The sequence below is a fragment of the Homarus americanus genome, unplaced genomic scaffold (assembly GCF_018991925.1).
Source record: "Homarus americanus isolate GMGI-L3 unplaced genomic scaffold, GMGI_Hamer_2.0 scaffold24260, whole genome shotgun sequence".
In the NCBI taxonomy this organism is placed as follows: Eukaryota; Metazoa; Arthropoda; class Malacostraca; order Decapoda; family Nephropidae; genus Homarus; species Homarus americanus.
Genome location: NW_024721079.1, coordinates 6389825 through 6408688, shown reverse-complemented (window position 1 = coordinate 6408688; position 18864 = coordinate 6389825). Strand labels below are relative to the sequence as shown.

Below are 18864 nucleotides of genomic sequence, written 5' to 3'. Positions count from 1 at the left end.
GCTTCGTATGTTTAATAAGACTAGATTCTATGATGTTCCTACTATCAATTGAATTACATGGTAATATTGAGGAGGCTTATCCTAAGTCAATGCAATGCTTGTTATCCCTCAAATGAACAAACAGAGCATTGATTCTGGCCTGCCCTAACACTGTATTTGTGTTGTTTAATTCTAGTTGCAAGATTTTTACCTGTCTGGCCTAAGTAAAACATATTACATTCCTTGCAAGGAACTTTATAAATGCAACTGTGTTGTTGTTGGGGGTTCTTGATTAACATTTGTTTAACAGTGCATGAGTTTTAAATGCCACATTGACGCTCCAGGTTTTAGTTGTGAAGGAATGAGAAATTTTTGTGAAATGGTAATATTAAGATATTCTATGGTCATGGTGGGCTTGGGATCACCCATGACCATAAGAATGTAACTGTTCATCTTTTATTCCTCCCAATTTGATTTAGTACTGCCTGAGAACCGAAAATCCGAAAATCCGGACCGACCCAATCCCCAAGCAGTCCGGATTTTTGGACTTCTCTATATATATATATATATATATATATATATATATATATATATATATATATATATATATATATATATATATATATATATATATATATATATATATATATATATATATATATATATATATATATATATATATATATATATATATATATAATTATTTTGTTTTTGTTTTATTCTAAGCCACATTTTAATGATTATTCTACAACTTTTATAGTTTCATTACATGTACAGTAACAATGGCAACAGGCCATCTCCTCGGATATTATTCCTAGTTTTCTCCCTCGTTGCAATAATTTCACTTAATGTAGGTTTTCAGGAATGCATCCCCATTGTTAAAGGAGGGATTCCTGTATATTTCATGTTGAGTATATGTTAATAGATATTGATGATAATGAAATATTGTCATATTTAAAAATCATACTGGGAATTGTATTGGTATTTGATTTGATTTTTCTTAAAATTAAATAATCTCGAAAAAATAAAACCAGTTTTATTGAAAAGATGTTAATTGATATTATATCAGCCAAAGTTACCCCAAAATTAGATGAGATTAGTTTTAGCATCTAAAATACCTGAAAAAACATTATGATTAACATTGATATGTTCCATAAAGTAATGATAAGGTGTCTACCTGCATCTTCAAAGTGCAATACTTTAAACAACTGTACTTCATAGCAGTTTCAGAATGGACATCTTATATGCAAGATTTGTTTTAGTATGTTTGTATCAAGAAGACTTTAAATTATCTTTCTCTTTTCCAGGTATTTGAGAAACAGTGGAAGCCTACTGACCTTGAGAAGGATGCTTTTAGCCTTTCATCAAATGTAAGTATGAAATCGAAATTTTTGCTGTAATATATTTATTTATCTATTTATTTATTTTTATTTAACACTCACCAGTATGTCAAAAGCCTATGTCATCATGTAGTTCATTGTTGCACAGAGTGCTCAGCGACACTTCACCTAACAACCTTGGATTACCCTCCTTAACCTCACATGCTATCAGTGAGGGTTTAGGCTTAACCTGTCTTGCAACAGCTTTCAGGGTTCTAGAGATCATAATTTTGGGTCTACCACTCTTTGGGCAGGGAGTGGGAATTCCCCCCCTCCTCCTTCCTGGACCACTTGATCAGTCATTGCACAGATTGCAAAAACACACCAGTTTGATATCGAAATATATACCAAACTATTGTTTGCCTTGTACAAGGCAACTATTGTCATAGCATCATCCCTACATGTCTGCCATCTGGGCACAATGGAGAGGTGCACCAGCAGTGTAAAGCAAACATTGTAAGAAAAATAGCACCCCACAGGGACAAGACAAAAAGTAAACCTTCAGTACATACTCATATGGTAACTGGTGCTGGTGAAATATGCTTGTCTTGTCTTATGATCTCAAATGTATGACTCAATTTTCCGTACTGAGCTAGGCTATGGAGGTGGCAAAACGATTTACACCAAAGGTGTTCCTGAAAATCCTAAGGTTAAGTGAAGTTATTGCTAAACAAGGGATAATTTTATGCAGCTCTTTGCTGAATTTAATAAAAATTTCTCAATCAATTGTTATTATTCAAATCACCCAGAACTCACATGAGGAGGTGGGCTGCATTTTGAGTTCCACCCGTGCTCACCGTACCATACTCCATAGGCACAAATATTTCTTTAATTTAGCATGTACTCTTCTCTAGAGTTAAAGCATGAAATCGGGGTGTGTGAGACTATAGTTTTTTTCTTTTTTAGTTGACAGTACTGTACAAGATCCATTCCCTTTGCAGCAAATTGGCTCATACATAATATTCGATTAATATTGATTAATGCAAGTAAAACCATATGCTGTAGAGGTATCACTCATTTAATGATCATTCTCTAAGCGATATTTCAGTTTTGCGATATAAAATTTTTAACACCCTTTCTTTGTTTAAGGATACAGACTTGGACAATTTTATTTATTATCTGATTATCATGATTTTTATATATGTTATGTATATTTTATCTATACAGTATTGATTATATCCAAGTTTCAATCATTTTGGGCTGGATTTTTTTATAAAAATTTGAAATTTCATTTTGATAGATCTCTGCCATCCCATGAAGAATTTTCTTGTAAATTATTTATGTGATGGTTATCAACATATTTAACGAATTGTTGGAATTACCTTTTTTTATATACATGTATTAAGCAAATTTTTTTTTCTATTTTTTTTATACTATTCAGCCTCTCCTAATATTTGTTTTCTTTTTTATCTCGAAAAAGTACAACGAAGAAATTATTCATATTTGTGTTTTTTTAATCAACCCAAAAATAGTGGAGAAATATCTGAAAATGCTATGAAAAACCTATTTTGAGAAAGCGAGCTGCAGCGAGTAATGAATCGTATATCTGACCACTTTGACAGTCGAAAGCGTACTGACTTCACTTATTTGAATGCTAGTCCAGCTGCTCCTCCTTCCTCCCTCTACACTCAGTAGCATGCCAGATAGTGCCAGAGAAAGCAGAAGTAAGTTATGTTTTCTAGTTTATTTTCTATGAATATTTTACAAGAGGTTGTTGATACTCGTCAAAATGACCTTGATCATGCAAGCGAGTGAGGGGGAGGGGGCATTTAATTGCCAAATCTCCATAATTAGCATTGATATTGTGGGAGTGGCTACTAGAAGAGCACACAAGGCTCTGAGAATGTTTTAATTTTTCGATTATTTTAAATATTTTTCAACTATCTCGCCTCAGGCAGTTTCCTTAACGATGGTCACTTTTCGATTTGGCGATGTTCGACTCACTGGAAAAAATTTGGGAGGAAAGTCAGAAAAACTGGGGATATTCTGCTCCAAGTGCACATCATTACAATACCCTATTGTGGCTTAGGAACAAAGAAAATATAATATAAAACTATAAACAAAAAATGAAGAGCATGTGTGTGTGGGGGGGTATACATATATTGAGGCAATGAGCTGGAACTGCTGGCAGCCACACTCCCCCTTCTGCCAAGCACACTACCTCCCCAACGTTCGTCATAAATGACACCTTTACATGAGTATGTGGGGTTTATACGTGATTCTACTCGTTATGAAATGTTCATTATTATCTGTTGCTTTATATGTTTGGTGTCATTTATCTTGATATAAATGATAATTAGTGAAAAGGAAACAAGTGGCAAATGTGTTCTCCCCAAAGCCTGAATTTGTTGTGACTTCAGTGGGATATATTCTTTATTTCAAACTTTTTTTTCACTTTTATCTTGAAAGTTAATGTTTTCAAGCAGTAATATCTTTACAGACAGTAAATTTGGCATTAAAGTGAGCCAGAACTAGGTATCCTTAACAGTTATATATGGATTTATTTGCAATACATCAATATTAATTGAACATTATGTATGCCCCTTCTTAGTCTATCACCGCCAGCGAAAAAAAAAATAGTCGAGACCTAATAAAGTTTGCTTTCTAATCATTTTTTCACTGCACCAGTTGCCCGTTTGACAATGCCAGCAATCATCATTCTCCTTTCAGTTCATTGGTCTGTCAGGAGAGTCCTCTCTACAGGAGGCACTCGGCTCTGCTTTTCATAGTAGCACTCACTGCAGGACTTACATTGCAAGCTAGAACATCATCATAAAGAGTAGACTGACTTTTTATAATACAGTACTGTAGTCTCAACACATGCTCTGTACAAAACACTGTACTTCTCAACTTTTGTTGCTTCATCAATTTTTCTGTATTTTCCATCACATTTATTTGATCAGCTCAACTATTTTGGGGGATTATATTTGTGAAATTGAAGCATGTTAGGGCTTCAACTGCCTTTCTGTATACTTTAGCAGGAAAGGACCTGCAAAAGAAAAAATACTATAATAGGTAAAATCATAAAGGTTCATTTTCCATTGACAGGAATCAAGTTTTGATTTGGATTTAGATGATGGCAGTCCTCTCCCAACTCCTGCATCACCTCATGTGGTTTTAGATGGGCCTACACCTTCTGTTCCTTTGAGAGCACACACCAGCAGAGAAAAAACAGAGATAAGTACTGAAAAAAAATTTAAGAAGAAATTAGGTAGACCTCAGAAACTGGTTCTTGACAGTAGGTACCAGGGTATGAATATTAGCTCAGAGGCAGCCAGCTCTATTCCAACAAGTATACTTCTCATGGCTGGTACCAGTTCACGTGGGAGAAAGATTCTTCGTAAGGAAGATACCAATTTTGTAACCTCTTAGTGGCAACCCAGTGTGATTGCAGCCCATTCTTTGTTAAGGAATTTTAAGAGTGTTTTCTGTCATTTTATTTAAAAAAATATTTATATCACATTTGTAATTAAAATTTAAAAGATTTGCATTTCATAGGTCACCTTTGTGTAAAGCTTTTTAAGTTTCATGATTTTATGATCCTTTGCAGAGTTAAGAGGATAATTTAGATCATGGCACTATAAGGCAACAGTTAAAGCTTTGTTTCTGTTGCACATTCATTAGGATGTGAATACTGTATATCGATAAAACCATCATGAAGCTTTATGATCGGACTATACAAACCACGGAACATGAAGGATTAACAGTACTGTATATACACTGTATAAGAGGTGAATGTAAGTCATTGTATACCAAAGACCTGTAAATAAAAAATATATGCTTATTCTTAGTAAGGTTATAATTATTGACCATAGTATTTTTAAATAATTTCATGACCTTGTTAAGGGTTAATATGCCTGGTAGTCATCTAATTCATTTCTAAGCATTTATACTGGTTCATGTCTTTTTGACACTTGTATTATTTAAAGTAGGAGTTTGTGAAAGTTGTGAATTGTAATATTAAGTATCAAGTATTTAAGTTATTCCTTGACATACATAATAATGATGTGTCTTAGTGGGTTCTCATTAGTCATACCAAGCAAGTCAGTATGACTCACAAGGATTGATACAGCACTCATGATGTCTGCACCATGCCAACTGAAGGAGAAATGTATTAAGCAGAAAATATCTTCTTTTTCAACTTCAAGGGATTTGAAACTAAAACCAGGGATAATCTCTGAAAGATTCTGACAAAAGTTTGGGTGCTCTGAGAAATTTGTGTTTAATCTGCTTACCAAGTAATCAAAAACCAATGCCAGCTCAAAGCCATGTGAGGTCTCATAATTTGACGTGAGTCAGGGATGAGTACTAGCTGCCACACTGTTCATTCCCTTCTCAGCTGGTGCAAAGCCAAGATGAAGACCCTTCTCATGCTTGACAGGAAAGTGGTTTTTGTTGATAACTATGGTAGGAAATTTGAAGAACCACCTGAGCTTAATCAACTTCCCTCTTAGGAGTAGCTTAGCAAATTGATTTAACTATCAGACTGCAGAAGACTCAAGTTCTACCTTCAAGCATCAACAAACCATACATCTCAACAAACACCTTCATATCTGAATGCATTTCCAAGCAGTGGAAAAGTTCACTTACTTAGAAACAACATTGTCAGATTCTGAAAACTTGGATGAAGTTACAGTATTATTTGGAAGTGTGGGTTGAGATAAAGAATGGAGTGAACAGATCTGTTATGCTGCAAAAGTTGGACCAACTTCATTAATTGGTTAGACTTTGTTCTTAACGGTGGAATGCTCTGAGCTTACTGTGGAAACCTGGGAAAAGAGCAGGTGTAGACGGAGTCACATGCAGATAAGTGGTCTCATTGGGCATCTCGATTCTGTGCTGTTTCATCATAAAACTTAACAGAGAATTACTAGAAGTGAAATGGAACTGAACATGACTGTCTTAAGTGAACAACTGCAATAGGAGGTAAAAAATAACCAATTGTGTTCAAGGGTTCCTATTTTTCCTCAACTATGTACAGTATTGTGATATGTGATAGTGCTATACAACTAATTAAATCTCATGGAATGGCTTGGCAATATTAGTTAAATGTTATGACTGAATCTAGAATACTGTAGTGTATATTGATATTATGTAGTAATGCAAGTATCATTTGAGAATCAATATGAACAAACCAGGTTTAAGCTCAGTACAGCAATGTTTTAAATTAAAAAAAAAAAGATAGAAAAGATATTTCCATATTTTTGTGCCCTTGCCTACTAGAGCTATGTAATATTTTGTGCATCCATAATTTTTATCTAATACATTATCTCCATAGTTGGTGTGTAGTTGTGGTATGTGTGTCCTGTGAACATATTTCTTGGTTTGAAATTTTATTTGTATTATTGTAGATGTGAAATATGGGGCAAACTGTTCTGAAACACAAGATGTAACAGAAGCAAGCAGGTATTTTACTCAGTACAGGTGCTCCCCGACTTACGACGGGGTTAGGACCCCAAATCCAGGTCGTAAGTCCGACATAGATAAAAAAAAAATCAAATTTAAAAAAATAAATAAATAAATAAAAAATCTACAATGAAATACAGTACAGTAAAAGTAATAAATAATGAGGAATGGATACAGTGTGACTGAGCACTTACCTTAAATGTAGTCAGCTGAATGCACACAGGGCCCCCATAATTTTCTATTTACAGGATACATGGAACTATATTAATTGGATGAAGCAGAGGAGACAGGGCTGGGTGGGTCATCAATGTCGCTTTCTTCAGACAGGTTTATGTTTTGTGGAAACTTGCTGGTTGAAGGTATTGGATCATCTTGAAGGAGTGAAGAGGCAGCACTGGTGGGGCGTGAGGAGACAGCACTGGGGGACTTCTTGAAATAGATGTCCAATTTAGACTGCACAGTTTGCTTTTTCTTTTCATTATAAATCTACCTGTAGCAAGCTAGTGACTCTTGGACCATTCTGTCAACTTTGGCATAACGCTCATAATTTTGATCCATGCCATCAAACATTTGCATTCCTTTATTAATTGTAGCAAATGCCTCTGCCATTTGTTTCACTGAAAACTTTTTGGGGGTGCAGGTTCTTCTTCTACATTTTGTCTCTCTTCTTCCTCTGCAATTTTCTGTGCATCAAGTTCAATAAGATCCTCGTTACTGAGCTCTTCTGCTACACTTTCAACCAACTGTTCAACATCTTCATTATCAATTTCTAACTCCAGCTGTTTACCTAACTCCACTATCTTATTACTAATATCCAAAATAACTTCATTTTCATTAAATCCTTTGAAACTGTTCACATATCTTTTCAGGATTTTCTTCCATATTCCATTCATGCAATGTTTTGTAACCTGATCCCATGCTGCACTAATGTTCTTTATACATGACAAAACGTTGTACTCCTTCCAAAACTCTGAGCATTTTCTCACCTTCAGTAGCAGTAACAGCCTGAGCGAAGGTCGTGCGTAAATAATGCGCTTTAAAGGGAGCAATAGCACCTTGATCCATGGGTTGGATGATAGAGGTAGTGTTAGGTGGAATGTACCCTACCTTAACATCAGGGTGCATGTCGTCCAGGTGTGGTGGGTGTCCTGGAGCATTATCCAAAATCAGCAAAATCTTGTATGGAATCCGTGGAATGAAACAAGTCATGAACCAATCCTCAAACAGTACTAGGGTCATCCAGGCTCTTTTATTACTGCGATAAAACAATGGCAGTGTGTGCTTGCTGACATGTTTAAAAGCCCTGGGGTTCTCCGAATGATAGATCATGAAGGGCTTTAGCTTGAAACCAGCAACATTCCCCCCCAACAGAAGTGTAATTCTGTCCTTGAATGCCTTGAATCCTGGCATTGTTTTCGCCTCTTTGTGGATGTATGTCCGCTCAGGCATGTGCTTCCACAATAATCCAGTCTCATCCACATTGAATATTTGCTCAGGCAAATAATTCCCTTCCACAATCACTTCATCTAACTCCTTCTTAAAAGCTTCGGCAGCACCAACATCGGCACTAGCTGCCTTTCCACTCGCCTTAACATTGTGTAGACTGTAGAGTTTTTTAAATCTATCAAACCACCCATGACTTCCTGTAAAGGTTTGATCACATTCATCTCCTGCCTGCTCCTTCAGGCTTTGGAACAGGTTTCTTACTTTAGCCTGTATGGTTAGAAGGCTTAAGGGTACACACTTCTGTATCTGGTCTTCTATCCATATCACCAATAATTTTTCCATATCGTGAATAGGACCTTGTTTTTTCTTTGATATTATAGTTCCCTTTATAGGTGTTGTTCCTTTCACTGCATCACGAATATGTTCCTTGTCCTTCAGAATAGTGGATATAGTAGAGTGTGAGAAACCTAGGTCGCGTGAGATTGTTGCTACTGCTTTTCCATTCTCATGCTGTGTTATTATCTTCATTTTCATCTCAAAAGTAATTGCCTGTCTCCTTTTCTTTGGAACACCACCAGCACTCTCTCTTTTATGCTTTCCAGTACATTAAGCGCGCCACTGAGTGAGTGTACCCACGAGGCGACCCGAGATGTGCCACGCTCTCGCCCAGGACGGAAACGTTTCGGTATAGAAAATGCGCGCGTCATTTGAAAATATTTTTGGTCACGACTGCCGCGGTCGTATGTCCCGACGGACGTAAGGTCACAGCAGGTCGTAAGTACCAATGGAGGTAAGTCCAAGCAGTCGTAAGTCGGGGACTATACAGGTAGTCCCCGACTTACGACTGCTTGGACCTGCTCTGACCTTACGTCCGTCGGGACATACGACCGCGGCAGTCGTGACCAAAAATATTTTCAAATGACACGCGCATTTTCTATACCGAAACGTTTCTGTCCCGGGCGAGAGCGTGGCAGGCTCTGGTCGCCGCGCGGGTACACTCACTCAGTGGAGCGCTTAGTTGGTGTTTGGCTATCGTATCCTATACTGATCATGCTGTGAACTTTCGTTATTATCGTATTTAATTAAGCCTTCTAACCATACAGGCTAAAGCAAGAAGCCTGTTCCAAACCCTGAAGGAGCAGGCAGGAGATGAATGTGATCAAACCTTTACAGGAAGTCAAGGGTGGTTTGATAGATTTAAAAAACGCTACAGTCTACACAGTGTTAAGGTGAGTGGAGAAGCAGCTAGTGTCGATGTTGGTGCTGCCGAAGCTTTTAAGGAGGAGTTAGATGAAGTGATTGTGGAAGGGAATTATTTGTCTGAGCAAATATTCAATGTGGATGAGACTGGATTATTGTGGAAGCGCATGCCTGAGCGGATATACAGTTTCAAAGGAGTTAATGAAAATGAAGTTATTTCGGATATTAGTAACAAGATAGTGGAGTTAGGTAAACAGCTGGAGTTAGAAATTGATAATGAAGATGTTGAACAGTTGGTTGAAAGTGTAGCAGAAGAGCTCAGTAACGAGGATCTTATTGAACTAGATGCACAGAAAATTGCAGAGGAAGAAGAGAGACAAAATGTAGAAGAAAAACCTGCACCCTCAAAAAGTTTTCAGTGAAACATATGGCAGAGGCATTTGCTACAATTAATAAAGGAATGCAAATGTTTGATGGCATGGATCAAAATTATGAGCGTTATGCCAAAGTTGACAGAATGATCCAAGATGCACTTGCTTGCTACAGAGAAATTTATAATGAAAAGAAAAAACAAACTGCAGTCTAAATTGGACATCTATTTTAAGAAGTCCCCCAGGGCTGTCTCCTCACGCCCCACCAGTGCTGCCTCTTCACTCCCTCAAGATGATCCAATACCTTCAACCAGCAAGTTTCCACAGTACATAAACCTGTCTGAAGAAAGCGACATTGATGACCCACCCAGCCCTGTCTCCTCTGCTTCATCCAATTAATATAGTCTCCATGTATCCTGTAAATAGAAAATTATGGGGGCCCCGTGTGCATTCAGCTGACTACATTAAAGGTAAGTGCTCAGTCACACTAGCCATTCCTCATTATTTATTACTTTTACTGTACCGTATTTCATTGTAGATTTTTTTTTTTTATCTATGTCGGACTTACGACCAATCGTACTTACGACCTGGATTTGGGTCTCTAACCCCGTTGCAAGTCGGGGAGCACCTTACCACGGACAATAACACATTATCTTCACTTTAATTCTTTCAGTCTTGTTTTGGAAGTACCACGTGTATGTTAAAATAGAGTACGTACAGTATTACCGGTCTATACCAAACTGCTCCTCAGATTTCAGTATTATCTCTATTCTGAACGAATTCACTATACTATACCGAACCCTCTACTAAACCCCACGTCAGATACTGAATTCAAATAAAATACTGTCATAATAATAAAATAACAATAATTCCTGTAATAATACTTTACAGTATAGACTTTACTGTACCCTATTACTTACAAGAAATTTTGGTTTTCTTTCCACTGTTGCACCCTTTATGCATGGTGAAGCATCTTTTTTCCCAAGAGCTGGTATTCAGACCAAGGAATTGATATTTTTGCCTCAATTTCTTGGGCTGAAACTTTGAGCTAAATACCACTAGATGTGGAAAATTACGAAGTCATCTTACAGGACTGGAGTCGTGTGTTATGTTTTGAGTTGCGCACTTTGTTCTGATTGACTGAAGTAAAAACAAACAACAATGGTGATGGATTCCATTAGTTTTCTTTGTTTATTTTTTATATTTTTCGAACTTAAGTCAGACTGGGACTCATTCTTGTATCTCCGATATTATAAAAATTAACATAAACTATTTACCTTAACTCATACAGATGTTGTATAGACTTTTTGTCTTGTGTTACTAAACTATACTTTCTACTGTATAAAAAAAAATCCAATATTGCAACAATTTATCTGGACTAAAAATACTGAATTTTTTTCATATATGCCGAACAAAGTTTGGGATTGGACGAATTTTTCAGATTTGTTCTATACCGAAAACCTCCTTATACTATACCAAACTGGCTGCTCACTTATAATTTGGGTATAGAGAGGTAATACTTTATATAGAAAAAAGATGTATTAATCCAAATAAGATAATTTCATTTCTAAAAGATAAGTTTATTGTATCTTAAAATGTGTGTCCATAATTAAATGTCATTTTCATTATTGTGAATGTTTTGAGGTTTAACATAATTATCCTTATTAAAATTTTGCATTGCTGTGTATTTGTCTATGCTTATTTTTGCAACACATGATTGTTCAGTTACTCTGGCTAATTTTCAAGTGTTGTAGATGCATAAGTTTTAACTAAAGGTTAAAGAATCACCACAGACAGAGAACAGTAACTATTGATAACATCAGCAACATATGTTTTGCTAATTACTGTACCATGAGAATATTCCCTTATACATAAATATATAATTTAGAAAATAAACAAATACCTCTCAGAATACATTATCAAATTCATAAAATAAAGGTCAATGCTGTATAGTTTTCTTGAAAATGCATTATATTGTACATTTTTATTGTTAATACAGTACAAGCAAACATTCCTTTGTTTCAGTACAGATTATGAATACTTGATTGTATATTATAGTGATAAATATTGTAAATATGCATACTGTATAAAATGTGGTTGACTTATTGTACGGGTTAAGAATGTATGTGTGTGTGTGTCAGCTTATAGCCTCTGAGCCCTAAAAAAAAAAAATGTTTAGTTAAACAATGGTCATAGCTTCAATATTTTTTTTTTTCATTTATACCTACTTATGACTAATATTTCTAATGCAGAATCTGGTTAAGTTATAAGGAATGAATTGCTATGAGTTAAATATAATAAATGTGTTTATTTTTGTTTATTTTGTAATACACTTGATAAATTTACATACTTTCGTCTATTACTTTCCTGTGGTACATTGCAATGTTTGAAATTAATTCATTCATTCCCGGTGTGCTTGTATCTCCAAAACTTCTCTTTATTCTCTTTGCCACTGATCAGCCAGTTAGCCATTTGAGCAATCAGTCAAGTACTGGTTCCAGATTGTATCTGTATTTGTGCCAGTGTTGATTCTAGTCTGGTCTTAAATGAGCTCACACTTGGTGCTGTCACAACACACTCTGGTAGATTGTTCCAAGAGTTCACAACTCTCATTCAAAAAAGAAGAAAAATCTTCCTGACAATTTTCTGAAGTTGTGGCGTCTTCAACATGAGGTTGTGACCTTAAGTAGGGCAGGCATTCACTAGTATTAGGTATTAACACTCAACTGAGTAATGTTCTCTGAGGTGCCCACCTATAATATAAGTTAGGTAACTGCAATGTTCTACTTTTTGGAGCTTCTTCAGATATTTTCAATCAACTAATAATCTCTATTATATCTCAGGGACCAGATGAGACAGTACAGTACACCAAATGGGGAGCATCACACTTTTGAAGAGCAAAAGTATTTATATAAATGAGTTAAATACTGTACACTAGACTTATATACTCTATCACCCCCTTGTAACTTTCCACTAGCTATAAGGTAGCATGTTCAGAACATGCGATAAGGTGTGCCCATGCACGGGAAGTCACGTCACTTAGTGCTGAGTTAAGCATTTAGTAGCCGGCTCTCTAGCCACCTATTGCGTTGCAGTAATTAGATAACACTCATGAGAGGAAGATGTTATTCAGAGTCATCGTAGAGGTGACCCGTCAAGGGAGGATGTCTGATATATTTTCCGTTCTCCCTCGAGAAGTCTCTACTAAAGTCTTCACTCAATCCTAACCTCATTTAAACTCTCAATAGCTACATTGAGATAATTTACAGTAAAACCCTTTTTGAAAGTGCATATAAGAAATATTTTTATAATACTGTAAACAAAGAAGTTACATACAGCGGATCTACATACCCATAACAATAACCAGTGTCAGTGTTACAAAAAAACACATAAAAAACAATGATGCTATATACTGTTACAAAGAAGATATCGTTACAGAGGACTCAGTCTAGGACCAGTCTAAGATGACCGGTCTATAGTTAGTCGAGTGTACTCCAAGTAACCGTGACAATTCTCATAGCAGAAGTTATTCGTCACACAGTTGAGATAATCTGTTCTCCTGTTACTCATACTGTGATGTAACAGAAAAATTTAAACAGTTTCATAAGTGGCAGCGAAAAGGACGATCCATATCCGAGATCAATGTCAAATTTTTTTTTATAAAAACTGAAAAATTTTATTTTGTCCGTGTCATTTAGTGCCGAGTTAAGCATTAAATAGCCGGCTCTCTGGCCACTTATTGCAGGCAGTGGTTAGATATCACTCATTTGAGGAAGACGTTATTGAGAGCCATCGTGGATGGTTCTGTCTTCCCTCAAGGGAGGACGTCGGATATATTTCCGTTCTCCCTTGACGGGTTCCTAGACATTCTCACTCAACTATCTCATCAGCGACAGGACGTACTTAGCAGAGCTATATAAGACAGCCTCCATCCTCATTTACCACTCACAGCTACAGTGATTAAGTTACGGTGATAATCCTTCTTGAAAGTGTACATAGAAACCTTTTATAATAAATACAAACAAAGGACCATATTGGATTTCACTACAGAAGATCCAATAAACTTTTATCTATATTTTAGTATTGCATCTCTAAAATATAAGGTAACGTGCTTCACAAGTGATTGTTACTAGTGGTGACAACCCAGGAAGATTGTTACATATATGACAGTTTCACAAGTAACTTTTATATTCACGGTAACAGTCACCTCTACAGATACACAGTTGGTAAAGGTAAAAATATTGTTCTCCCCATTACTGTGGCATAATGTTACTAGGAGAAGCAATTTGTTACAACCATCTAGGTATGTGAATGCCCTTCTTATAAAACCTACTGTACTAACTTAGTTACTTGACTTACCTTCTTCTCACAATGTTCCACAAACTTAAGTTCATTCTCAACATGCACACCCAGTTACTTTTAATACTTTGTCTCAGTTAATGATGTTTCTTCATCCCGTTGGGACATGTGAAACCCCTCCTTACAGTTGGTATGACCTAGGTGATGCTGAATCTTAACAACACACTTCAAAATTATCCTTAACAAAACAATTTGATCTGTAAGAAAAGAATATGGCAGGAGAGTAATTCTAATATACAGTAGATACAGTATAAACTTTTAATCTATTAATATCCTCTACAGTACTGTACAATACAGTATGTCAATTTCATGAGCAATGCATTAAATTACCAAGAAGAGAAACAATTCATATCCTTCTTGTTTGAAAAAATAGAAATAGCATGTGAGTTAAAGTTCATTTACTTTACATCTTGGAAGATCTCGAAAATCTTGTCAATTCTCACCCAGACAAGAGGGTGGCTTCATATGTCTCATCCTCATCACTGTTTTACGGCCATTTTCCATACTTGTGTGGGTTCGCCATGATTACCTGATGGTAGCTATCCAAGCTGCACAGTCTCTTGTAGCCTCTCTCAACAGGTCTTAGTAAAGGTGTAGAAGAGGGTGACCATTAGAAGGAATTGTCCGAATTGGTTGAAATTTTTTTTACACACTATTATCAAGATATTAAACACAAAAATGGAAACGACAAAGCAAAGAACCTAATAGAACCTGACCTAACATACCCAACCTTGGGTTTGTTAGGTCAGGTACTACTGTATTAGGTTCTATGCATTATCGTGTTAATTTATGTGTTAAACAACATACTTTAATAGTGAGGTTGATAGACATCAGCAATGGCGAGGAGGAATACGATGAAGCGTTCACCATCATTAAGGAAACGTCTCTTGAAAAGGGGATTTAGCGAGGTAAACAACAAATATGGCGCCGGGAGGAGAATTGTGAAGCGGGATAGACTAAATAAAAAGATTGTCAGGTTCTATTAGGTTCTATGCATTGTCGCTTCCATTTCTGTGTTTAATATCATGTTATTGGCATTATATGAAAAAATAAATACAAAATATTGCATAGAACCTTATAAAACCTAACCTAACATACCCAACCTATGGGTATGTTAGGTCAGGTTCTATTAGGTTTTATGCATTGTCGTTTCAATTTTTGTGTTTAATATCTTGATATTAGTGTATAGAAAAAATTTCAACCAATTCGGACAGATCCTTCTGGGTGGTCACCTTCTTCTACACCTTTATTCAGGTCTTACCTCTTTGGTCAATTCTTACAATATTTCCTTGTGTCATTCTTGGCCTCTTTCTTTATAAGCAAATAGGATATATAAAGGCAGTGTAGTGAGTGTTTGATAGAAGGGCACAATCTAAATGGTGGGAGAAGAGAAGGAATAAATATAACAAAAAGAATACCTTGAAAAGTGGCACCTACCAATATTTGTAAGTTTAGATTAGGTTACGTAAAATATTTTTTTAGATGAAATATTCGAACTCAGGGTTAGAAAAAAGTGCCAAAATTGATTAATGATGTTTTCAATCACTCGATTTAAATCGTGTCAGTCCTATCTTACATCACCGGAACAACAATAAACAAAAGTTAAATATACTATGGACAACTTTCTTAAAGAAATTCTCTGTCTTTGCAACATGCTTGTAAACTATTATCAAAAGTAATTTATCTTATATACTGTAGTTACTGCATTGTATAGATAATAGAATATTAGATTTTGTTTTATTTTCTCAGGCTGGCATTATAACATTCTGGTATTGTTATTAGAGACCATCAAAATCCTTTTGCTTATCTCTCTGAGGAGGAGTTCATCAAGAGGTATAGGCTGTCCAAGGAATGCATCCATGAACTTCTTGAACGATTTGAACCACATATGCCAAGAGTTCAAGAAGGACGAGGCAAGAAATTCTGGTTACTATATTTCCAATACATTTTTTGGCTTTAAGTAACACATTTTATTTCCTCCAAACATTATCACAGTACAACTTGAAACAGTATTTCAATTCAAACAAAACTAAAAAGGGATTACACTGGCATGACTAATGAAAAATATATCACAGTTCAGTATATGTAAAATTATATCATTCAAACAGTTTAGTATTTTGCTTGAAATAATAATGTACACCACATTTTTAAAGGCTTCAAAGTACTATACTGTACTGAAATAGTTTGCAAGTGTCAGAGAAATCCATAAACAATTTTAGTTCCTCTAAATAAGAACAAGCAGTAAAACCAAATTTACCACAGTACCTGTACAGTCCTGTATATAAATTAATAGTACTGTAATCATACCTAGTTTGAAACTGTAAATACAGTTATAGCAATTATCATTCTTGAAAGATTTTACATGTACTGTACTCTACCTATATTGAAATTGTCACTGAAGTACAAAAGAAATGTGAAATAAAAGAATTATTAAAATTCCCAAATAAGTATGAGTATATAATACACAGTATCACAGTATATTGTATATGAAATTCTAGCAAAAAATATGCTGAATCTATTTTGGTTTCACAAGAAGTAAAAGAACAAAAAATCGTAACAAATATTTGATCATACAAAATATGATTTCACATCTCCATTAAGTGCAAAAAAAAACCCCCAGTAAACAGAGATAAAAAAAGAACAATTTAAATTTCTCCCATAAATATGAGTGTACAATACACAGTATCACAGTACTGTTTATTGTATTTGACATTATATCACAAATTAAGGTGAAAGAATCTATTTGTTTTCACAAAAGAATAAAAAAAAACATAAATGTTGGAACATAAAAATATTTCATATTCTCCATTAAGTGGCTAAGAAAAAATAGTAAACAGAGAGAGATTGAAAAAATCACGGTTTATACATTATCAGTTATGACTGATGGCAAAGTTTCCATAATTTAACTTGATTGCCCACAGCCAGAGGTGGAATTATGGCTGCACTCTTTGACAACAGCTCTAATGCTTGCTCTAAATACATACGCACAGATTGAGCCGATAATGTATTGTACATGCTGGTGAAGGCCTTTAAAGCCTCCAATATAGCACCATTCAGTTCTTGTGTATTGCCCTTAATAATAGCTTTTACTTTACTTTTATCCTCTTCGCCACTGATCGGCTTGTTAGCCGCTTGGGCGATCGGTCACGACTCTTTTCCTTTATATTCTTCACCAAAAGGTCGGCTCGCTAGCCGCCCGGGCGATCGGTCACGTCTCTGTCACGCACTGTTGGCAAATACTGGGCATGCACCGGCTCCTGAATGTACCTGAACCCGCTCCAGTGTTGGTCAAGTCTTCTCTTGAAAGAGCTCACACTCGGTGCCGTCACAACACTCTCTGGTAGATTGTTCCAAGAGTTTACAACCCTCACTCCGAAAAAGTTTGCCCTCACGGTTTTCCGGACTTGCGGCTTCTTCAATCTTGAGCTGTGACCCCTTGTGGGGCGAGCGTCCGCCAGCTCCAAGTAAGGACACTCAACTGAGTAGTGCCCCCTGAGATGCTTATAAACCTCAACTAGGTCCCCCCTTGCCCGTCTGTAGTATAAGCTAGGCAAGTTCAGGCGCTCCAATCTCGCAGGGTAGCTGAGATGCCGAAGTGCAGGCACCAGCTTGGTGGCCCTCCTTTGAACATTTTCAACCAACTGACAGTCCCTAGCATATCTCGGGGACCAGATGGGGTGACAGTACTCCAGATGGGGAAGCACTTCACTCCTGAAGATCGTCACGAGGGACGGACCGTCTAGATATCTGAACGACCTTCTTATAAGACCCAATAATTTATTTGCCTGATTTACCTTCTTCTCACAATGGCCCGAGAACTTCAGCTCATTGTCAACATACACACCTAGGTCCTTCTCACACACAGTCTCAACTAGTACATTTTCTTGATCCCGTTGGGACATATGGTACGCCTCCTTACCGTTGGTACGCCCCAGGTGCATCCTCTTACACTTCGTGACATTGAATCTCAGCAGCCATTCCATCGACCATTCCTGGAGCCCACAGAGGTCCTTCTGCAGCTCTTCACAGTCCGCTTGGTTCTTAATTTCCCGAAATAACTTGGCGTCATCGGCAAACATTTGTATGGAGGAGTGTACAACGTCAGGCATATCATTTATGAAACAAACAAACAACAGCGGGCCCAATACACTACCCTGCGGTACCCCACTTGTTACAGGTACAGATGACGATTTCGTGCCATTAATCACCACACATTGCTTGCGGTCATGTAGAAAGTCTTCTATCCACGCTAGGACATTTCCCCGAATTCCGTACCCTTCCAGTTTGATTTTCAGCCTTTCGTGGGGTACACTGTCGAAAGCCTTGGCAAAATCTAGGTAAATATTGTCGATATTACCACCCCGTTCTAGAATATGGGTCCAAATATCCAATACCTCTTGCTCACCTGCTTCCTTCTCTTCCCCCTGTGACTGGATGTTGAAGCTGCTGTTGGTGGCACGGGTGATCCTGATGTTGGATCAGTTGATCTAAGTGTTCCTGCTGGTGGAGATGTCTGTCTTCTCCCTTGAAGACGAACTTTTATCTCCACAACTCATGTTTCTGATTCAATTTTGGCGCGCAGTTCGACCTGGTTTGTTTATATTTACCTTGGATAAGGCGTACCAACCCTCTCGAGTTGTGGCGTTCGGGTTACTGAATAGTGACCCGATGTTCGGGACTGCTCTTCGGGCTTGTTGCCCCGAGTGTTTAAAAAAATATCCGAG

General features: G+C 36.6%; 1 protein-coding gene and 1 long non-coding RNA gene across 2 annotated transcripts in view; one reads left to right on the top strand and one right to left on the bottom strand.

The window, feature by feature from the left end:
* LOC121861493 overlaps positions 1-5148 on the top strand; it is an 81578-nt gene extending 76430 nt beyond the window's left edge. Inside the window, exons 17-18 of the mRNA XM_042359282.1 lie at positions 1287-1349; positions 4407-5148. Of these exons, the coding sequence (XP_042215216.1) occupies positions 1287-1349; positions 4407-4730 (387 nt within the window). The 3' untranslated portion in view covers positions 4731-5148. The remainder of the gene's footprint in view (positions 1-1286; positions 1350-4406) is intronic.
* Positions 5149-16596: 11448 nt separating this feature from the next.
* LOC121861492 lies at positions 16597-18692 on the bottom strand. The gene is made up of 3 exons (XR_006088033.1): positions 18535-18692; positions 18128-18132; positions 16597-17223 (listed from the first exon to the last, which is right to left on the bottom strand). It is a non-coding gene; the product is annotated as an uncharacterized LOC121861492 (long non-coding RNA).
* Positions 18693-18864: the final 172 nt, after the last annotated feature.